Here is a 24,316-nt window from a genome sequence, read left to right as displayed (position 1 = left end):
CCAGCACACACACGCATGAACTAACACACACAGTACACACACAGGCCAGCACACACACGCATGAACTAACACACACAGTACACACACAGTACACACAGTACACACAGTACACACACAGGCCAGCACACACACGCATGAACTAACACACACAGTACACACACAGTACACACAGTACACACACAGGCCAGCACACACACGCATGAACTAACACACACAGTACACACACAGGCCAGCACACACACGCATGAACTAACACACACAGTACACACACAGGCCAGCACACACACGCATGAACTAACACACACAGTACACACAGTACACACACAGGCCAGCACACAAACGCATGAACTAACACACACAGTACACACTTAGGCCAGCACACACAAGGACACTGAGGAGAGAAACCCTACTCGGAGTTCTATCACACACAAACGCATGCCACATACACACGCATGCACACACACAGTATATATACACTCACACACAGTACATACACACACTCACACACAGTATATACACACTCACACACAGTACATACACACACACAGTATATACACACTCACACACAGTATATACACGCTCACACACACAGTACATACACACACACACAGTATATACACACTCACACACACAGTATATACACATTCACACACACAGTACATACACACCTACACACACAGTATATACACATTCACACACACAGTACATACACACTCACACACACAGTATATACACTTTCACACACACAGTACATACACACATTCACACACACATACAGAAACACACACTAACACACACACACACACACACACACACACACACACACACACACACACACACACACACACACACACACACACACACACACACACACACACACACACAGTACATACACACTCACAGTACATACACACTCACACACACACACACACACACACACCAGAAGGATTATTTATTTTATCTATTTATTTGTCCTCTGGGTTTATCTATTTGATAGCTGCGAGAAGCACTCTGAGTGTGTAGAATAATATTGAAGACATCAAAACTATGAAATAACACATATGGTATCATGTAGTAACCAAAAAAGTGTTAAACAAATCAAAGTATATTATATATTTGAAATATAGAATAGAATGTTTTATACATGAAGCTGGTTTGAGAGAATGGCAAGAGTGTGCAAAGCTGTCATCAAGGCAAAGGGTGGCTACTTTGAAGAATCTCAAAAATAAAAATATATTTTAATTTGTTTAATACTTTTTTGGTTACTACATGATTCCATATGTGTTATGTCATAGTTTTGATGTCTTCATTATTATTCTACAATGTAGAAAATAGTAAAAATAAAGAAAAACCCTTGAATGAGTAGATGTGTCCTAACTTTTGACTGGTACTGTATAATTACAAAAAACTATATGGGGGATTAGAAATGATGCAGACAATTACATTGATGGAAGCTAAAATCTATCTGCAATATTGAAGCTGAACCACCATCTAACAATCCATCTGCAGTATTAAAGCTGATCCAACCCCTATTAATCTATCTGCAGTATTAAAGCTGGTCCACCATCTAACAATCGATCTGCAGTATTAAAGCTGATCCAACCCCTATTAATCTATCTGCAGTATTAAAGCTGGTCCACCATCTAACAATCGATCTGCAGTATTAAAGCTGATCCAACCCCTATTAATCTATCTGCAGTATTAAAGCTGGTCCACCATCTAACAATCGATCTGCAGTATTAAAGCTGATCCAACCCCTATTAATCTATCTGCAGTATTAAAGCTGATCCACCCCCTAACAATCGATCTGCAGTATTAAAGCTGATCCACCATCTCACAATCGATCTGCAGTATTAAAGCTGATCCACCATCTAACAATCGATCTGCAGTATTAAAGCTGATCCACCATCTCACAATCGATCTGCAGTATTAAAGCTGATCCACCATCTAACAATCGATCTGCAGTATTAAAGCTGATCCACCATCTAACAAAAATGTATAAAGTACAATTAAAATAACATACTATGGTACACTCAATACAGTGAGTGCACATTAGATACATTAGAAATTAAATTGCAATTCACCTCTCGCCACACACACACAAACACACACTACATGACTGCTATTTCAGTCTGTCCCGGTGGATGTATTTAACTCAGAGGTGATCATCAATCTAACTAACTCTAATATTCATCACACAGCTTTGATTTTCAGCCCACCCACCAGACATTCCTCCCTATGTCACTCCCCCTCCCATTCTTACCATCCCTCTGTCTCTCGCTCGCTCTGTCTCTCTCCCTCATTCCCACTCCCTCCATCTTTACCCCTCTCTCTCCTCTCTTTCACGGCTTATTCTTCTCTCTCAACTCCCTCTTTCTTTTCTCTTCTTCTCTCTCTCAACTCCCTCTTTTCTTCTCTCAACTCCCTCTTTTCTTCTCTCTTCATCTCTCGCTCTCAACTCCCTCTTTTCTTCTCTCTTCTTCTCTCTCTCTCAACTCCCTCTTTTCTTCTCTCAACTCCCTATTTTCTTCTCTCTTCTTCTCTCTCTCAACTCCCTATTTTCTTCTCTCTTCTTCTCTCTCTCTCAACTCCCTCTTTTCTTCTCTCTTCTTCTCTCTCTCAACTCCCTCTTTTCTTCTCTCTCAACTCCCTCTTTTCTTCTCTCTTCTTCTCTCTCAACTCCCTCTTTTCTCTTCTTCTTCTCTCTCTCAACTCCCTCTTTTCTTCTCTCTTCTTCTCTCTCTCTCAACTCCCTCTTTCTTTTCTCTTCCTCTCTCTCTCTCTCTCAACTCCCTCTTTTCTTCTCTCTTCTTCTCTCTCTCAACTCCCTCTTTTCTTCTCTCTTCTTCTTCTCTCTCTCAACTCCCTCTTTTCTTCTATCTTCTTCTCTCTCTCAACTCCCTCTTTTCTTCTCTCTTCTTCTCTCTCTCAACTCCCTCTTTTCTTCTCTCTTCTTCTCTCTCTCTCAACTCCCTCTTTTCTTCTCTCTTCTTCGCTCTCTCTCAACTCCCTCTTTTCTTCTCTCTTCTTCTCTCTCTCAACTCCCTCTTTTCTTCTCTCTTCTTCTCTCTCTCTTTTCTCTTCTTCTTCTCTCCCTCAACTCCCTCTTTTCTTCTCTCTTCTTCTCTCTCTCTCAACTCCCTCTTTCTTTTCTCTTCCTCTCTCTCTCAACTCCCTCTTTTCTTCTCTCTTCTCTCTCTCCCTCAACTCCCTCTTTTCTTCTCTCTTCTTCTCTCTCTCTCAACTCCCTCTTTCTTTTCTCTTCCTCTCTCTCTCAACTCCCTCTTTTCTTCTCTCTTCTTCTCTCTCTCTTTTCTCTTCTTCTTCTCTCCCTCAACTCCCTCTTTTCTTCTCTCTTCTTCTCTCTCTCTCAACTCCCTCTTTCTTTTCTCTTCCTCTCTCTCTCAACTCCCTCTTTTCTTCTCTTCTTCTCTCTCTCAACTCCCTCTTTTCTTTTCTCTTCTTCTCTCTCTCAACTCCCTCTTTTCTTTTCTCTTCTTCTCTCTCTCTTTTCTCTTCTTCTTCTCTCCCTCAACTCCCTCTTTTCTTCTCTTCTTCTCTCTCTCAACTCCCTCTTTTCTTCTCTTCTTCTCTCTCTCAACTCCCTCTTTTCTTTTCTCTTCTTCTCTCTCTCTTTTCTCTTCTTCTTCTCTCCCTCAACTCCCTCTTTTCTTCTCTCTTCTTCTCTCTCTCTCAACTCCCTCTTTTCTTCTCTTCTTCTCTCTCTCAACTCCCTCTTTTCTTCTCTTCTTCTCTCTCTCAACTCCCTCTTTTCTTTTCTCTTCTTCTCTCTCTCTTTTCTCTTCTTCTTCTCTCCCTCAACTCCCTCTTTTCTTCTCTCTTCTTCTCTCTCTCTCAACTCCCTCTTTTCTTCTCTTCTTCTCTCTCTCAACTCCCTCTTTTCTTCTCTTCTTCTCTCTCTCAACTCCCTCTTTTCTTTTCTCTTCTTCTCTCTCTCAACTCCCTCTTTTCTTCTCTTCTTCTCTCTCTCTTTTCTCTTCTTCTTCTCTCCCTCAATTCCCTCTTTTCTTCTCTTCTTCTCTCTCTCAACTCCCTCTTTTCTTCTCTTCTTCTCTCTCTCAACTCCCTCTTTTCTTTTCTCTTCTTCTCTCTCTCTTTTCTCTTCTTCTTCTCTCCCTCAACTCCCTCTTTTCTTCTCTCTTCTTCTCTCTCTCTCAACTCCCTCTTTTCTTCTCTTCTTCTCTCTCTCAACTCCCTCTTTTCTTCTCTTCTTCTCTCCCTCAACTCCCTCTTTTCTTCTCTCTTCTTCTCTCTCTCTCAACTCCCTCTTTTCTTCTCTTCTTCTCTCTCTCAACTCCCTCTTTTCTTCTCTTCTTCTCTCTCTCAACTCCCTCTTTTCTTCTCTTCTTCTCTCTCTCAACTCCCTCTTTTCTTTTCTCTTCTTCTCTCTCTCTTTTCTCTTCTTCTTCTCTCCCTCAACTCCCTCTTTTCTTCTCTCTTCTTCTCTCTCTCTCAACTCCCTCTTTTCTTCTCTTCTTCTCTCTCTCAACTCCCTCTTTTCTTCTCTTCTTCTCTCTCTCAACTCCCTCTTTTCTTTTCTCTTCTTCTCTCCCTCAACTCCCTCTTTTCTTCTCTCGTCTTCTCTCTCTCTCAACTCCCTCTTTTCTTCTCTTCTTCTCTCTCTCAACTCCCTCTTTTCTTCTCTTCTTCTCTCCCTCAACTCCCTCTTTTCTTCTCTCTTCTTCTCTCTCTCTCAACTCCCTCTTTTCTTCTCTTCTTCTCTCTCTCAACTCCCTCTTTTCTTCTCTTCTTCTCTCTCTCAACTCCCTCTTTTCTTCTCTTCTTCTCTCTCTCTCTCAACTCCCTCTTTTCTTTTCTCTTCTTCTCTCTCTCTTTTCTCTTCTTCTTCTCTCCCTCAACTCCCTCTTTTCTTCTCTCTTCTTCTCTCTCTCTCAACTCCCTCTTTTCTTCTCTTCTTCTCTCTCTCAACTCCCTCTTTTCTTCTCTTCTTCTCTCTCTCAACTCCCTCTTTTCTTTTCTCTTCTTCTCTCTCTCAACTCCCTCTTTTCTTCTCTTCTTCTCTCTCTCTTTTCTCTTCTTCTTCTCTCCCTCAACTCCCTCTTTTCTTCTCTTCTTCTCTCTCTCAACTCCCTCTTTTCTTCTCTTCTTCTCTCTCTCAACTCCCTCTTTTCTTTTCTCTTCTTCTCTCTCTCTTTTCTCTTCTTCTTCTCTCCCTCAACTCCCTCTCTTCTTCTCTCTTCTCTCAACTCCCTCTTTTCTTCTCTTCTTCTCTCTCTCAACTCCCTCTTTTCTTCTCTTCTTCTCTCCCTCAACTCCCTCTTTCTTCTCTCTTCTTCTCTCTCTTCTTCTTCTTCTCTTCTTCTCTCTCTCAACTCCCTCTTTTCTTCTCTTCTTCTCTCTCTCAACTCCCTCTTTTCTTCTCTTCTTCTCTCTCTCAACTCCCTCTTTTCTTTTCTCTTCTTCTCTCTCTCTTTTCTCTTCTTCTTCTCTCCCTCAACTCCCTCTTTTCTTCTCTCTTCTTCTCTCTCTCTCAACTCCCTCTTTTCTTCTCTTCTTCTCTCTCTCAACTCCCTCTTTTCTTCTCTTCTTCTCTCTCTCAACTCCCTCTTTTCTTTTCTCTTCTTCTCTCTCTCAACTCCCTCTTTTCTTTTCTCTTCTTCTCTCTCTCAACTCCCTCTTTCTTCTCTCTTCTTCTCTCTCTCTCTCAGCCCTTTATTTCCCTATGTTTCTTTCTTCTCCCCTGCTTCCTGTATCCTTCCCTGCTCCTCTTTTCTACCAACTGTTCTTTATCCCCTTCTCTCTCCATCATCATCTTCAACTGATTAACTACATCCCAAATGGCACCCCATTCCCTACTTAGTGTCCGAACGGGCCCTGATCAAAAGTAGTGCGCTGTGTACAGAGGTTAGGGTGTCATTTGGGATGGCAATCATTGTCTATAGTGTGTGTTTTTATAGTTTAGCGGTTGTTATGTGTTTACATATCTCAGAGGTTACATGGTGGAGCTGTTTGGTTGCACAGTGGAAGACCGGGGTTAGAGGTTAGAGGTCACAGCGGAACACAGGGGTTAGAGGTCAAATCCCTAGAGACACACCACTTTTGCTGTAACACACACGGATCCACGCAAACACACACACACACACACACACACACACACACACACACACACACACACACACACACACACACACACACACACACACACACACACACAATTTCAACAAAAGCCTTGAACAAAATCAACAACAACAACAATTTGCGACAGTATGAATAAATCAGAGGCACTGATTGGTCGAGAGGATGAGAGAGACCACTTCAGTTTATGAAGAATGGACAGTGAATGATGCCCGAGGTCGTAGCCTGCCTGCACGTTGAGTTCTACCCATCATCAGTCTGGTTTACGTTCGACTCCACATGCTCTTAGTCCCCCACTTATCCGGCGGCCCATAATGCCTGTTGTTTTGTCTCCACCGGTAGAGGATTTTGGGGGGAATCGGTGTGGAATGATGTCTGAGGCCGAACAGGGATTCGTGGGTTCCGGGGATCCCCCGGTATCTATTACATCCAAGGAACAGAAGGCGCCAGCGCGCGCCATCTGAGATCCCCCCCCCCCCCCCCCCCCTCCCCTACTCCGTTCCCCCTCCCCCACGAGACCTCCCTGTCCTTGTTCTGCTACCCCATTTTAGGGGCAGTCAGTGGTGCTGAAAAGTCGCGAGGTTCTCCCTAAAATCGGTGGATAAAATGCCACTTTATTCCCGGCATGCACTATTTTGGACCAGGGCTTGGACGCATCCATAATCTGACATTATTATCTATTGTCAATCTATTATGGTGTATATCATGACGCTGTTGTGGAATGTAATGTAGACTAGATATATGATCAGTGAGCAGGAAACACCTGCTGTAGGCTGTACAACATTTAGAAACCGTGGATCGTTGTCCATAATGCAGGCATATGAGCTTAAATGTAGCAATAGGCTACTTTTATAGTCTAATAATAATAATAATAATAACTATAATAATAATACATTCCAAATTAGCAAACTGTTAATTTCAATTCAGAGTTATCGAAATGGCCGATTAACCTATTTTAACGCAAGCGGGAAATAAGACAATAATTAATCATTTTGGCCTTTGGTGATGTAACATGCATCGAATAGATTTTTTTAAATTACTTGATTAATTTATGGTCTACAATATATCCATATTGCAGTGGATATTTATTTTATAAACAGCCGAAACATTAAAAAAATAAAATAAATCTTAGGTCACAAAAAAAAAAAAACTGTTTCGTTGAATGAAGAGTATTCACGTAGAGACTATAGCCTAAAAATATCCTATATTTAACTCTTTAGTTTATTATTTTATAGTTTAAAAATAAATAATGTAGGCCCACGGTTAGGCTATCAGCGAAATATATTGTATTAAACGTGCCAATAGATACGTTCAGTGAATATCATTCTGGGAAGTTTGTATCCCTTTAATGCTGAAATAGCAAGTCATCGGTAAGGTATGAGTATTGGACGATAAAGAGCAAGTGTTGATGCCGTCTCGTGTATCTGCTGCAGTGGTCGTATGTAAAATCAGCTGCAGTGGTCTTTGTGTTTTTACACTGATAGAAAAAAATGACATATTTGTTTCTCGCCTGTCGGGGGTTTTAATAACTGTTTAAAAATAACATGCTATTACGTGTTCAGCTAATACACTAGGCCTATAGCATCCACTTGTAAAAGGTAGTGTTTGAAACTGTGTAGAATTGTTCATCCCATCACTCATGGTCCCTTCCTCCCTTCCCCGTGACTCGCCTAGCCTCGCGGTCACGCCCCCCGGTCACAGAGATAAATGGTCAGTTCCGTAAGGGCGCATGCTTACAGTTAACTCCACATCCTCCGGTCCGTAATTCCGGTTCATGAACAGCCTGGGTCTCGAGGAGTAGGAGGACACACCGGAGAGCTCGCTCACCTCAGGCTCCACCAGTCTCTAATCCGTCCTCGACGGTCCGTCCCGTGTCACACATGTTCTGCTGAGGACGCGCGCCCCAACCGACAACCGACCATGTCCACCGGGTCGCTTAGCGACGTTGACGACGAGCTCCTGGACGGCATCCTGAAGTTCGGCTCTTCCGGTAAAGACTCCGGTACGTCGAACGAGAGCACCGGGGAGAGTTCGAACTGCGAGGGCGGCTCGGCCAACGACAAATCAGCCCGGGGAAAGAAACGGAAAACAGGTTCCAGTAGGAAAACCGCGCTGAACGGCGTGGCGCACGATGGGGGCGGCAAGCAGCCGCAGAGGAACGCGGCCAACGCACGGGAGAGGGCAAGGATGCGCGTGCTATCCAAAGCGTTTTCCCGTTTGAAGACGACTTTACCGTGGGTCCCGCCGGACACCAAGCTCTCCAAACTGGACACACTTCGCCTCGCCTCGAGCTACATAGCCCATCTACGGCAGATCCTCGCCAACGACAAATACGAGAACGGATTTATCCACCCGGTGAACCTGGTGAGAGACACACCTCAAATTCAAATCAATCACATGTATTTTATACCGCCGTTGATTTAATTAAATGTAGGCCTAACCCGTGTTTACATCAGCAATTTTCGCAAAGCGCTTTACAGATAGGTTATTCAACCTAAACCCCAAAGAGCAATCAGAGCAGAAGATCATTTAACTATAACACAGTGACCAGTAGAAACTCCCTGACTATTGACATAAAATAAAAAGTCTCAGAGAGACAGAAAGTCTACTAATAAATAGTCTAGCTTGATACAATTAAAAGTGATCCAAAAGTCTCGTCGTGAATCAAACGGATCAGCTGAGTTTGTGAAGGAGAATGGCCATCACTCTGTTTGGACGGTACTGTTATGGGTTAGCTAGCCTATGCAACTGGGGTGCATCTGATTGTTAACCCACTAGCACCTTTGTATGGCCTACATCATTCACACAATAATTGATTAATACTATTACCACCAATTCATCATTTCCCAACAGGGCTGCTTTAAAAAAAATATATATTGTTCCGTGTTGCTTTAAACACGTCACCATTAGTTTATCCATGTTATTCAGGTTCAGCAGACAGAGGAAAACATATCGAACATATATATAGAGCCTATATTTTATCTATTCAATTACGCCTATTATTATGATGTTTACAAATTAGGTTAACTTGAAAGATGTCAAGGATAAAAAAATAAACCTTATGTTTTGTGTGAAGTTGTTTTCTTGACCCAGTCTAAAAATGGATAGGCTAATGAGGATGAGGTTTAAAAATGCTATTTTGTGTTAAATAAAAACATTTAGCTTTTTTTGTGGGGGGGGAGGGGGGCAATATTGTTATACCATTGTTTTTGTAACACGCAGTGAGTTGATTTGTAATTTCCTGTCTTTTTCTCTCTCTCTTTCTCTCTGTCTCTCTCTCTCTGTCTCTCTCTCTCTTTCTCTCTCTGTCTCTCTCTCTCTCTCTCTCTCCAGACGTGGCCCTTCATGGTCGCCGGGAAACCGGAGAATGATTTGAAAGAGATGCTCAACACCACCCGGTTGTGTGGAACAACCGCCTCATGATGTAACGGATGGACATGCCATTAACATTAACCGTCAAGGGATGGACATGATACATTTTTTAAAAACTTTTTCAGATGGACAGAAATGCACATCATCTCTCCTAAACCAAATAATGAGTGGGAATACCGGGAGAGCGCACGCTCTCTCACGCGTTCCCATACAGAGAAGCGGATTTTATATTTAAAGTGTTCACATGTTGCCTTTGCTGGTTCGAGGACATATTGTGTTTTGTATACGTTTTTTAAACTCTTAAAAATGCTTTAAAAAAAAAACTTTGTCACACGAGTATTTGTTTTACAGCTGATGTTGTCAGTCACCGCGTTGGAAGTGCACATGAAAAATGTCTCAATATCCTATCTGAATAGCCAGATTGTATGTGAATAAAATGTATTCATCATCATAATTTTCTTCCCCAATGTGCATTGTGTTGGAATTTGACAAAGAGGAATTTAAATTCTACAGGACACTTTTTTGTTGTTACTGTAGGCTATAGGCTATTTTCCTGCTAACCCTATAACCCCTACCAATCCCTCAAAATTACAGCGCAAAACTCTAGAAACGAGCACCGGGGGAGAAAAACAAATCTAAGTGTCCACTGGTCCAGGTTTATTTGTTTTTCTTTATCTCCAAAAGTAAACAATGGATAAGCCTACTAGACTATCTCGTTAAAAAACAACAAAGATATGGTTTGCTCCTTGGTTAGGGCCCTGCCTGTGTTTCATTTATACAATTATTCCATGGTAGTTTTCTTCCTTTTGACGTGAATAAATGTCGGTAATAGTGTCGCAAGAGAATAGGTATGTAGGTTGGAAGGTCAACCTTTTTGAAAGTAGTAAAATGTGCCCGCGGCGCTTAATCCAGATGCAGACGCCTTGTTTAATATCACGCGGGTTAATGACAGTACTGTTTACACACGGAAGACAGATATTTATGCAGCTAGCAGCTCACCCTGGCGCGGGAGACAGGGAGGATAAACCCGGTCTGGGACAGCCCGGTGTCACTGCGCAGCTACATTGCACAACACACACACACAAACAACAGCCCCGTGTCACAATGCAGCTACATTGTGCAAAACAGACACACACACACCCACATACACACACACACACCTTCACTCCTGAGCTGCAAACACAGATTATAATAGGAGAGGAAAGAGAAGACAAGAGAGAAGAGAGGAGGAGAGTAGAGCAGAGCATGGTGTAATAACAAGCCCCCACATCCATCTATTAGTGTCATGTTATTGTAGCGATCCACAGGCGGGATGACCCACACATAGCCTCGCTGGGACAGATTGTATACAGTTGCCTGCCGAAAGTATTCACATCACTTATATTTTTTTCAAAATTTAGTTTTGTTACAAAAGTGGGATTCAAATTGATTTAACTGTAAAAAAAAAAAAAAAAAAAAAGAATTGTCAACGATTGACCTGAAATATTATGTAATATCAAAGTGGAATATTTTTTTTTATTACATGTAATTTTTTAAATATTGGAAAATAGAAACACAAATATATTTGGGATTAGACAATTATTAAATTGCCTTAGTCAATATATGTTATAATCACTTTTGTCAGTGATTACAGCTGTCAGTCTTTCTGGGTAAGTCTCAAAGAGCTTTGCAAAACCTGGATTGTACAATATTTACCCATTAGTCTTTATTAAATTCTTCAAGTTCTGTCAAGTTGGTTGTTGTTAGACAACCATTTTCAAGTCTTGCCAGAGATTTTCAAGCCGACTTAAATCAAAACCGTAACCAGGCCACTCAGGAACATTCAATTTCGTTTTTTTGTACCTCCAGTGTATATTTGAGCTTGTGTTTCAGTCATTGCCCTGCTGAAACATGGATTTGTCTCCCAGTGTCTGGTGGAAAGCAGACTGAACCAGGTTTTATTCTGGGACTTTGTGAAACTAAACTCTATTCCTTTTCTTTTTTTATCCTAAAAAAATCCTGAGTCCCTACTGATGACAAGCGTACCCATAACATGATGCAGCCACCACCATGCTAGAACATTTGAAGAGTGGTACTCAGTGATGAGTTGTGTTGGATTCGCCCCAAACATAGATCTTTTGTATTCAGGACAAAACGTATATATTTCTTTGCCACATTTTTTGCAGTATCACTTTAGTGCCTTGTTGCAAACAGGATGCATGTTTTGGAATATTTGTATTCTGTACAGGCTTCCTTCTTTTCACTCTGTCATTTAGTTTAGTATTGTGGAGTAACTACAGTGTTGTTGATCCATCCCCAGTTTTCTCCTGTTACAGCTATTTAAACTCTGTAACTGGTTTAAAATCACCGTTGACCTCATGGTGAAATCCCTCTTTGTCAACTGAGTTAAAAAGGAATCCTGCATATTTGTAGTGGCTGGGGTGTATTGATAGACTATCCAAAAGTTTAATTAATAGCTTCACCATGCTCAAAGGGATATTCAATGTCAGTTTTAGTTTTTTTTCCCCATATACTAATAGGTGCTCTACTTTGCGAGGAATTGGAAAACCTCCCTGGTCTTTGTCGTTAAATCTGTGCTTGAAATTCACTGCTCGACTGAAGGACCTGACAGATATTTGTATGTGTGAGGTACAGAGACGGGGTAGTCAATTTTAAAACCATTAAACACTATAATTGAACACAGAGTGAGTCCATGCAACTTATTATGTAACTTGTTAAGCACATTTTTACTCCTGAACTTATTTAGTCTTGACAAAACAAAGGGGTTGAATACTTATTGACTCAAGACATTTCAGCTTTTCATTTTTTATTAATTTGTAAAAATGTCTAAAAATATGATTCCACTTTCACATTACGGGGTTATTGTGTGTAAAAATAAGTATATTTTTAATAAATTTAAAATTCAGCCTGTAACACAACACAACGTGGAAAAAGTCAACAGGTGTGAATACTTTCTGAAGGCACTGGCTGTGTGTCCCAAATGGCACCCTATTCCCTATTATAGTGCACTACTTTAGACCAGGGCCCTATGGCACCCTATTCCCTATATAGTGCACTACTGTTGACCAGGGCTCTATGGCACCCTATTCCCTTTATAGTGCACTACTTTTGACCAGGGCCTGTGGCACTCTACTCCCTCCCCCCTCCCCTCATGTCACCCTTACAGGACCACCGGGTAGAAAAATAAACTTGGCCGACTCACACTCAGGCCGCAGCTGCACGGAGGAGCTGCCCACTCGGTCCTGAGAGAGAGATGATGCAGGGGAGGAGAGAGGGGGAGGAGGAGAGGAGGTAGGTCATTAGTAAGATAGCAGGGGCCTGCGTTCGGGATTCCCATGCGCTGAGCGGCTGCTCTTGCTAATTGTTTTGTTGGACCACTGCCCAAATGGAGAAAACCAAGAGAGAGAGAGAGAGAAAGGGAAAAATCTTTTTTATTTTAGATGTTCCAGCGGCCAACCTGGACTCAGGGGAGAACTTAACATAGTAAATGTAAATATGCTAAACTACATTTAGTACAGTGCATTCGGAAAGTACTCAGACCCCTTGACTTTTTCCACATTATGTTACGTTACAACCTTATTCTAAAATTGATTACATTACAATCAATCAATCTACACACAATAATAATGACGGAGTGAAAACAGGTTTGTAGAATTATTTGGCAAATTTATTAAAAATAAAAAACAGAAAAACCTTATTTACTTAACTATTCAGATCCTTTGCAATGAGACTCGATATTGAGCTCAGGTGCATCCTGTTTCCATTGATCATCCTTGAGATGTTTTTATAATTTGACTGGAGTCCACCTGTGGTAAATTCAATTGATTGGACATGATTTGGAAAAGCACACACCTGTCTATATAATGTCTCACAGTTGACAGTGCATGTCAGAGCAAAAACCAAGCCATGAGGTCGAAGGAATTGTCCGTAGAGCTCCGTGACATTATTGTATCGAGGCACAGATCTGGGGAAGGGTACCAAAACATTTCTGCATCATTGAAGGTCCACAAGAACACAGTGGCCTCCATCATTCTTAAATGGAAGAAGTTTAGAACCACCAAGACTCTTCCTAGAGCTGGCCGCCCGGCCAAACTGAGCAATTGGGGGAGAAGGGCCTTGGTTAGGGAGGTGACCAAGAACCCAATGGTCACTCTGACAGAGCTTCAGAGTTCCTCTGTGGAGATGGGAGAACCTTCCAGAAGAACAACCATCTCTGCAGCACTCCACCAATGAGACCTTTATGGTAGAGTGGCCAGACGGAAGCCACTCCTCAGTAAAAGGCACATGACAGCCCTCTTTGAGTTTGCCAAAAGGCACCTAAAATACTCTCAGACCATGAGAAACAAGATTATCTGGTCTGATGAAACCAAGATTGAACTCCTTAGGGTCTCAACTCCTTGGCGTAAATGCCAAACGTCACGTCTGGAGAAAACCTGGCATCATCTCTACGGTGAAGCATGGTGGTAGCAGCATCATGCTGTGGGGATGTTTTTTCAGCGGCAGGGACTGGAAGACTAGTCAGGATCGAGGGAAAGATGAACGGAGCAAAGTACAGAGAGATCCTTGATGAAAACCTGCTCCAGAGCGCTCAGGACCTCAGACTGGGGCAAAGGTTCAACTTCCAACAGGACAACGACCCTAAGCACAGAGCCAAGACAACGCAGGAGTGGCTTCGGGAAAAAATTACTGAGTAAAGGGTTTGAATACTTATGATACTTATTTCTGTTTTTGTTATGTTTAATACATTTGCTAAAATTCCCCAAATCTGTTTTTGCTTTGTCATTATTGGGTATTGTGATGTCATTATGGGGTATTATGATGTCATTATGGGGTATTATGATGTCATTATGGGGTATTGTGATGTCATTATGGGGTATTGTGTGTAGATTGATGAGGGGAAATAAAAAAATCTATTTTAGAATAAGGTTGTAACGTAACAATATTTGGAAAAAGTCAAAGGGTCTGAATACTTCCCGAATGCAGTGCACTAAATGTAGTTTAGCATATTTACATTTACTATGTTTTAAGTCTTCCCCTGAGTCCAGGTTGACCGCTAGAACATCTAAAATAAAAATAGTTTTCCTTTTCTCTTTCTCTCTCTCTCTGTTTTCTCCAAAAAAGTCAAGTGGTCTGAAGGCACTGTATTTGTTAAGTTTCATATGGTATGTATTCATATGTTACGAATTGCAATTTGTACAACATGTTATGGATTTTGCAAAATAATGTCATATGTTACGAATTCCAATTTGTTGTGGGTAACCTGAGCTAGGTGGTTAATGCTAACATTAGCAAGGCTAGGGGTTAGGGTTAGGGCTTAAGGATAGGGTTACGATTAGGGTTAGGATTTAGGTGAATGGTTTCAGGTTAGGGTAAGGATTAGGGTTAGGGTTTAGGTGAATGGTTTCAGGTTAGGGTAAGGATTAGTTGCAAAGTAGGTGAAAAGTAGTCACCAGTTACAACTTGATAATTAGCTCAAATGCAAAAGTTGTCTGTGATAAGATTCGAACGTGTAACCTTTGGGTTACTAGACCTTACTAGATACACTCACCCGTCCACCCTGACCAACCTCTCTACTTTTGATATTGCTAAACTTTAATATATCATGCACATTTGATATTCGGATTTACTTTTTTGTTTAATCTATTAGATCAAGCTGCTCTGAAACCCTTGACCTCCCCTCTCTCTCTCTCTGTCTCTCTCTGTCTCTCTCTGTCAATTCAATTCAATTCAATTCAATTGACTTTATTGACATGGCAAGTTATTATTACTTACATTGTCAAAGTATACATATCGAAAAATTTAAATAAAATATATATGTATATATATACACAAAATATATATATATTTATATATAAATAAATGGTGGGATTAACAGCAATAATAATAGTAGTAGTGGACATGGGATTACCATTAATAACAGCTACAACAACAATATTAATCAGAACAACAATACATTAAAGCAACAGTAGTAGACCAGTGTCAACATGACTGAGAAGACACATGACCTGGTACGAAAGACAAAACAAAACTAAGCTAAATGGGAAATATTATCAACGTTACTTTGCATTTTTCACTGGCTGTCCCTCAGGCTGTGGCAGGAGGACACATATTTGGCTGCCAAAACTGCACATTTTGGCTTTTCACCCAATAAATATTTCTGTCTCTCTCTCTCTCTCTCTCTCTCTCTCTCTCTCTCTCTCTCTCTCTCTCTCTCTCTCTCTCTCTCTCTCTCTCTGTCTCTGTCTCTGTCTCTGTCTGTCTCTCTCTCTCTCTCTCTCTCTCTCTCTCTCTCTCTCTCTCTCTCTCTCTCTCTCTCTCTCTCTCTCTCTCTCTCTCACTCTCTGTCTCTCAATTCAATTCAATTCAATTGACTTTATTGACATGGCAAGTTATTATTACTTACATTGTCAAAGTATACATATCGAAAAATTTCAATAAAATATATATGTATATATATACACAAAATATATATATATTTATGTATAAATAAATGGTGGGACTAACAGCAATAATAATAGTAGTAGTGGACATGGGATTACCATTAATAACAGCTACAACAACAATATTAATCAGAACAACAATACATTAAAGCAATGGTAGTAGACCAGTGTCAACATGACTGAGAAGACACATGACCTGGTATGAAAGACAAAACAAAACTAAGCTAAATGGGAAATATTTTCAACATTACTTTGCACTTTTCACTGGCTGTCCCTCAGGTTGTGGCAGGAATACACATATTTGGCTGCCAAAACTGCACATTTTGGCTTTTCACCCAATAAATATTTGATTTTTTCTTCATCTTTTATAGTTTAAAATTCTTTGTATTGAATTATAATTTTGGGAAAGAAATATGCTCTTAGGTCTGAGTATTTGTCACAGTGTAATAGGAAATGCAGCTCTGTCTCTACCTCTCCCCTGGAGCAGAGTGAGCACAGCCTGTCCTCCCTGGGCAGCCAGGTTGGTCTGTGTTGACTGGTCTCTATAGCCAGACTGTCCTCTCTTGGCAGCCAGGTTTGTCTGTGATGACCGGTCTCTATAGCCAGACTGTCCTCTCTTGGCAGCCAGGTTTGTCTGTGATGACCGGTCTCTATAGCCAGACTGTGCTCACTGAGTCTGTACCTAGTCAATGTTTTCCTCAGTTTTCTATCAGGCACAGTGGTCAGATAGTCTGCCACCATGTACTGTCTGTTTAGAGACAAATAGCATTGAAGTTTACTTTTATTTTTTGTGGTGTCTTTCCAATAGGTTATATATTTTTCTTTTTGTTTTGTGATGATTTGGTTGGGCCAGATTTTCTGAGGGCTGTCCTGAGGCTCTATGGGGTTGGTTTGGGTTGATGAACTGAGCCTCAGAACCAGAACCATCCCTCTCTGTCTCTGTCTCTGTCTCTGTCTCTGTCTCTGTCTCTGTCTCTGTCTCTCTGTCTCTCTGTCTCTCTCTCTCTCTCTCTCTCCCTCTCTCTCTCTCTCTCTCTCTCTCTCTCTCTCTCTCTCTCTCTCTCTCTCTCTCTCTCTCTCTCTCTCTCTCTCTCTCTCTCTCTCTCTCTCTCTCTCTCTCTCTCTCTCTCTCTCTCTCTCTCTCTCTCTCTCTCTCTCTCTCTCTCTCTCTCAAAATTAAATTCAAGGGCTTTATTGGCAAGGAAAACATATGTTTACATTGCCAAAGCAAGAGAGAAAGATAATACATGAAGTGAAAAAAAACTAAATAAAATGAACATTAATAATTTCAAATGTCAAATGTAATGGCTATATATAGTGTTGTAACATTGTGCAAATAGTTCAAGTGCAAAAGGGAAAATAATGTATGTATGTACATTTGAAGTCAGAAGTTTACATGCACCTTAACCAAATACATTTAAACTCAGTTTCTCACAATTCCTGACATTTAATCCAAGTAAAAATTCCTTGTCTTAGGTCAGTTAGGATCACCACTTTATTTTAAGAATGTGAAATGTCAGAATAATTGTAAAGACAATTATTTATTGCAGCTTTTATTTCTTTCATCACATTCCCAGTGGGTCAGAAGTTTACATACACTCCATTAGTATTTGGTAGCATTGCCTTTAAATGGTTTAACTTGGGTCAAACGTTTCGGGTAGCCTTCCACAAGCTTCCCACAATAAGTTGGGTGAATGTTGGCCCATTCCTCCTGACAGAGCTGGTGTAACTGAGTCAGGTTTGTAGGCCTCCTTGTTCACACACGCTTTTTCAGTTCTGCCCACAAATTTTCTACGGGATTGAGGTCAGGGCTTTGTGATGGCCACTCCAATACCTTGACTTTGTTGTCCTTAAGCCATTTTACTACAACTTTGGAATTATGCTTGGGGTCATTGTCCATTTGGAAGACTCATTTGCGACCAAGCTTTAACTTCCTGACTGATATCTTGAGATGTTGCTTCAATATATCCACATAATTTTCCGACCTCATGATGCCATCTATTTTGTGAAGTGAACCAGTCCCTCCTGCAGCAAAGGACCCCCACAACATGATGCTGCCACCCCCGTGCTTCACGGTTGGGATGGTGTTCTTCGGCTTGCAAGCCTCCCCCTTTTGTCTTCCAAACATAACGATGGTCATTACAGCCAAACAGTTCTATTTTTGTTTCATCAGACCAGAAGACATATCTCCAAAAAGTAAGATCTTTGTCCCCATGTGCAGTTGAAAACCGTAGTCTGGCTTTTTTATGGCGGTTTAGGAGCAGTGGCTTCTTCCTTGCTGAGCGGCCTTTCAGGTCATGTCGATACAGGACTCGTTTTACTGTGGCTATAGATACTTTTGTACCTGGTTCCTCCAGCATCTCCACAAGGTCCTTTGCTGTTGTTCTGGGATTGATTTGCACTTTTCGCCCCAAAGTATAATTCATCTCTAGGAGACAGAACGCATCTCCTTCCTGAGCGGTATGATGGCTGTGTGGTCCCATGCTGTTTATACTAATGTACTATTGTTTGTACAGATGAACGTGGTACCTTCAGGTGTTTGGAAATTGTAGACCTTGTGGAGGTCTACAATTTTTTTCTGAGGTCTTGGCTGATTTATTTTTATTTTCCCATGATGTCTAGCAAAGAGGCACTGAGTTTGAAGGTAGGCCTTGAAATACATCCACAGGTACACCTCCAATTAACTCATGTCAATTAGCCTATCAGAAGCTTCTAAAGCCATGACATAATTTCTGAACTTTACCAAGCTGTTTAAGGCACAGTCAACTTAGTGTATTTTAACTTCTGACCCACTGGAATTGTGATACAGTGAATTATAAGTGAAATAATCTGTCTGAAAACAATTGCTGGGAAAATTACTTGTGTCATGCACAAAGTAGATGTCCTAACCAACTTGCCAAAACTATAGTTTGTTAACAAGAAATTTGTGGAGTGGTGGAAAAATTAGTTTTAATGACTCCAACCTAAGTATATGTAAACTTCCGACTTCAACTGTATGTTCCTTTTGATGGCGTAGATTCAAGTATTTTTAGCCAAATCCTAATTGGTATGTCGAATTTAATGTTCCTATTGATTTCATAGAAGGCACTTCTTGCCTTGTCTCTCAGATCGTTCACAAATTTGTGGAAGTTACCTGTTGCTCTGATGTTTAGGCCGAGGTATGTCTCGTTTTTTGTGTGCTCTAGGACAATTTGTATTCGAACACCATTATTTTTGTCTAACTGAGATTTACTGTCAGGGCCCAGGTCTGACAGAATCTGTGCAGAACATCTAGGTGCTGCTGTAGGCCCTCCTTGGTTGGGGACAAAAGCACCAGATCATCAGCAAACAGTAGACATTTGACTTCAGATTCTAGTAGGGTGAGGCCAGGTGCTGCAGACTGTTCTAATGCCCTCGCCAATTTGTTGATATATATGTTGAAGAGGGTGGGGCTGAAGCTGCATCCCCGTCTCATCCCCAGTCCCCGTGGAAAGAAAGGTGTGTGTTTTTTACCTATTTGAACCGTGCTTGTTGTTTGTGTACATGGATTTTACAATGTCGTATGTTTTTCCCCCAACACCACTTTCCATCAATTTATCATGCCGAATTGAGTCAAAATCTTATTTTTTTTAAATCAACAAAGCTTGAGAAGACTTTGTTTTTGTTTGTTTGTTTTTATATTAAGGTGAATATGTGATCTGTCATACAGTAATTTGGTAAAAAGCCAATATGACATTTGATTGTATTTTCCCAAGGTTTCTGTTGACACATATCCCACGGTGGTTATTTGGGTCAAATTTGTCTAGACTTTTTTGTGATCAGTACTTGGTTTGTGGTCTGTATATTTTATCATTTCATTTAGGCCTTTTTGGGTTGGAGGGTTTGTATTTTGTCCTGTAGTTCATTCAATGTAATTGGGGAATCCAATGGGTTCTGGTAGTCTTTAATAGTTGATTCTAAGATGTGTATTTGATCATGTATATGTCTTTGCAGTTTTGTTCTTTGTTATAGAGCCAAAAAAAAGATTGGAGAAGTAGTTTATCCGTTCTGATTGTTCTGAGGCACGCAGAAATATTTGATTTGATTAATTAGGATCCCCTTTAGCCAACCTCATTGGCGAAAGCTAGTCAAAACAACATTGTTCAAACAATTTAAGTGAAAAAGAATTGTTCGAACTAGTCGAACAAGATGTTACAGACAAAAGATTTGACTATTTACATAAAGTACCAGTCAAAAGTTAGGACACGTCTACTCATTCAATTGTTATTCTTTATTTTTTACTATTTTCTACATTGTAGAATAATAGTGAAGACATCAAAATTATTAAATAACACATATGGAATCATGTAGTAAACAAAAAAAGTGTTAAACAAAATTTAAATATATTTTATATTTTAGATTCTTTCAAAGTCCCTTTGCCTTGATGACAGACTAGCACACAATAGTAAAAATAAAGTCAAACGCTGAAATTAGTAGATGTGTCCTAACTATTGACTAGTACTGTACATGTAAAAACATGAACATGTAGTGTGTTTGTATCAGTTACACATACATGTCAGTACACACACACACACAACATATAGGTCACATGGGGGAGAGGTGTTAATCGGTGAGATTTAAAGCTGAAACCATCTGGTAAATTCAGCGAGAGGAGCATGCAGTCAAAAGACAGGGAGAAAATAAGATCAAATATTATTTATCCTGTACTTGTGACTGTTAACCAAGATGTTTTTAGCTTCAAATGCAATTACTGTTTGATAAAGTACAAAACGTATGTGTGGTCATTGATGTTTACTTGTGCGAAATAAGGGTCCCCCGGACGCTAGCGGGAAGCTTACTCTCCCTCCCCCCCCACCCCCAAAAAGTTGGGGTCTCAACTTACTATTGAGAGTAAGATTTGTAAAATACACCAGGTGCAATTTCAAAATGTCTTTGTGCATCAGCAGGTTCTCATGTTATTAAGCCAGTCACTCAATTAGCTGACAATTAGCCATGTCCATTTTTTAATTGGTAATTAGTCTAGTCAGCTATCTGAACTTGTCGAAATCATGGCCAAAGACTGACCAGGCATGCCAAGGGGCCCTGATCTCCAAGGAGCCCCCATTGATTTTGTTAGTCATTCTCATTCAGAAATTATATTAACATGGCAGAAGTCATGGCAAAATGTGTAGAATTGTAGGAATTTAGCTCTAAAGCCCTCTACCAGAGGACATTGTGGCCCCAATTTCGACATAATTCCTGTCCTATAGCAGAAGTTCTCGTTTAAGTTCCGCCTCCGAAGAATAACACAGGCTGCTAATACATATTCATGAGTTGGGGGTGGGAACGTTGTGGAGTGGAAAATAACAACAGGTATGCCACTGACAGCTGTCAGGGTAGCTAGCTAGCATGCTAACCGTAATATGGAAAGCCTAACTATTGAACGGTTTGGTAATATGGGATAGCCTAGCTATTGAATGGTTTGGTAATATGGGATAGCCTGGCTATTGAACGGTTTGGTAATATGGATAGCCTAGCTATTGAATGGTTTGGTAATATGGGATAGCCTAGCTATTGAATGGTTTGGTAATATGGATAGCCTAGCTATTGAATGGTTTGGTAATATGGGATAGCCTAGCTATTGAATGGTTTGGTAATATGGATAGCCTAGCTATTGAACCAACAACCTGCCCCCTCGACCCTATCCCCTCTTTCCTATGTCTGACCATTGGCTGCTTTCCCTCAACCATCAAGATAGCCAGTCGTACCCTAACCCTCCTTTCCCTCCACCTCCCTCAACCTTCAAGATAGCCAGTCGTACCCTAACCCTCCTTTCCCTCCACCTCCCTCAACCTTCAAGACAGCCAGTCGTACCCTAACCCTCCTTTCCCTCCACCTTCAAGATAGCCGGTCGGTACGACTAACCCTCCTGTACTCCCATCCTCTAAGTCAGCCAGTCGTACCCTCCTTTACCTCCACCTTCAAGATAGCCAGTCGTACCCTAACCCTCCTTTCCCTCCACCTCCAAGACAGCCAGTCGTACCCTAACCCTCCTTTCCCTCCACCTCCAAGACAGCCAGTCGTACCCTAACCCTCCTTTCTCTCCACCTTCAAGACAGCCAGTCGTACCCTCCTTTCTCTCCACCTTCAAGACAGCCAGTCGTACCCTCCTTTCTCTCCACCTTCAAGACAGCCAGTCGTACCCTAACCCTCCTTTCCCTCCACCTCCAAGACAGCCAGTCGTACCCTAACCCTCCTTTCCCTCCACCTCCAAGATAGCCAGTCGTACCCTAACCCTCCTTTCCCTCCACCTCCAAGACAGCCAGTCGTACCCTAAACCTCCACCTCCAAGACAGCCAGTCGTACCCTAACCCTCCTTTCCCTCCACCTTCAAGATAGCCAGTCGTACCCTAACCCTCCTTTCCCTCCACCTCCAAGACAGCCAGTCGTACCCTAAATCTCCTCCTCCAAGACAGCCAGTCGTACCCTAACCCTCCTTTCCCTCCACCTCCAAGACAGCCAGTCGTACCCTAAATCTCCTCCTCCAAGACAGCCAGTCGTACCCTAACCCTCCTTTCCCTCCACCTTCAAGACAGCCAGTCGTACCCCTCCTCAAGAAACTAACATGAGACAGGTGTCCTAGTTTTATTTTCTAACCATAGAGCAGTGGTCCAGGAAGTAGTCTTCCTAGTGATCAAGCCATAGTCCTGTACATACTTTACCTGTTATATACTGTTATTCCGGTGCTGAGAACAAAACCGCTGGTTGACTTGACAAACAAAACAAACTGACAACGGACAAACAGAGAACACAGGTATAAATACACAGGGGATAAAGGGAAAGATGGGCGACACCTGGAGGGGGGTGGTGTTACGCACTGACCTTAGAGAGCCTTTTTATGTCTCTATTTGGTTTGGTCAGGGCGTGATTTGGGGTGGGTTGAAGCTGTTTAGGAGCCTCTTGGACCTAGACTTGGTGCTCCGGTACCGCTTTCCGTGCGGTAGCAGGGAGAACAGTCTATGACTAGGGTGGCTGGAGGACAAGGAGACGGTGGAGGACAAGGAGACGGTGGAGGACAAGGAGATGGTGGAGGACAAGGAGACGGTGGAGGACAAGGAGATGGTGACGGTGGAGGACAAGGAGATGGTGGAGGACAAGGAGACGGTGGAGGACAAGGAGACGGTGGAGGACAAGGAGATGGTGACGGTGGAGGACAAGGAGATGGTGGAGGACAAGGAGACGGTGGAGGACAAGGAGATGGTGACGGTGGAGGACAAGGAGACGGTGGAGGACAAGGAGACGGTGGAGGACAAGGAGACGGTGGAGGACAAGGAGACGGTGGAGGACAAGGAGATGGTGACGGTGGAGGACAAGGAGACGGTGGAGGACAAGGAGACGGTGGAGGACAAGGAGACGGTGGAGGACAAGGAGACGGTGGAGGACAAGGAGATGGTGGAGGACAATGAGACGGTGGAGGACAAGGAGACGGTGGAGGACAAGGAGACGGTGGAGGACAAGGAGACGGAGGAGGACAAGGAGACGGAGGAGGACAAGGAGACGGTGGCGGACAAGGAGACGGTGGAGGACAAGGAGACGGTGGAGGACAAGGAGACGGTGGAGGACAAGGAGACGGAGGAGGACAAGGAGACGGAGGAGGACAAGGAGACGGTGGAGGACAAGGAGACGGTGGAGGACAAGGAGACGGTGGAGGACAAGGAGACGGTGGAGGACAAGGAGACGGTGGAGGACAAGGAGACGGTGGAGGACAAGGAGACGGTGGAGGACAAGGAGACGGTGGAGGACAAGGAGACAGTGGAGGACAAGGAGATGGTGGAGGACAAGGAGACAGTGACCAGCCTTAGCAAAGTCAACAAGGAAGGGGTGAATGAATAATAATTTCAAACTCAACACACATTCACTCATCACAAAACAAAGGGGACCAAGGCACTCTTCGTATATTTAGTTTAAATGCATTTATTATAATGGCACGTTATTGTTGTATTGAACTTGCCATCACAATAAAGACATTAATCAAGTGATAATAGCTCACTCTGCGATCTGAAATATCTGAGAGGTAAGGTACTGATCTAAGATGTAAGGTAATGAACTGAAAGGTAATGTATTGAACTGAAAGGTAAGGTAATGATCTGAAAGGTAATGTAATGAACTGAAATGTAAGGTAATGATCTAAGATGTAAGGTAATGATCTGAAGGTAATGTAATGAACTGAAAGGGAAGGTAACGAACTGAAAGGAAAGGTAATGTAATGAACTGCAAGGTATTGTAATGAACCGAAAGGAAAGGTAATGTAATGAACTGCAAGGTAATGTATTGAACTGAAAGGTAAGGTAATGAACCTAAAGGTAATGTAACGAACTGCAAGGTATTGTGATGAACTGAAAGGTAAGGTAATGAACTGAAAGGTAATG

At 41.9% G+C, this 24,316-nt stretch overlaps 2 protein-coding genes across 2 annotated transcripts; both read left to right on the top strand.

The window, feature by feature from the left end:
- Positions 1 to 7,848: 7,848 nt before the first annotated feature.
- On the top strand, positions 7,849 to 9,943 carry tcf21 (transcription factor 21). Its single transcript, XM_071412477.1, has 2 exons — positions 7,849 to 8,481; positions 9,451 to 9,943. Exons 1-2 carry the CDS (start codon positions 8,038 to 8,040, stop codon positions 9,538 to 9,540), a joined length of 534 nt encoding a protein of 177 aa, XP_071268578.1. The 5' UTR covers positions 7,849 to 8,037; the 3' UTR covers positions 9,541 to 9,943.
- Positions 9,944 to 22,970: 13,027 nt separating this feature from the next.
- Positions 22,971 to 23,780, top strand: LOC139583855 (processed variable antigen-like). The gene has a single exon (XM_071415400.1). The coding sequence runs from the start codon at positions 22,971 to 22,973 to the stop codon at positions 23,778 to 23,780; it is 810 nt and encodes a 269-aa protein (XP_071271501.1).
- The last annotated feature ends 536 nt before the right edge of the window (positions 23,781 to 24,316 follow it).

This window comes from Salvelinus alpinus, chromosome 8 (assembly GCF_045679555.1).
Source record: "Salvelinus alpinus chromosome 8, SLU_Salpinus.1, whole genome shotgun sequence".
Taxonomy (NCBI): Eukaryota; Metazoa; Chordata; class Actinopteri; order Salmoniformes; family Salmonidae; genus Salvelinus; species Salvelinus alpinus.
Note: the sequence above shows the minus strand (reverse complement) of the source record. Positions and strands in the feature narration are given on the sequence as shown.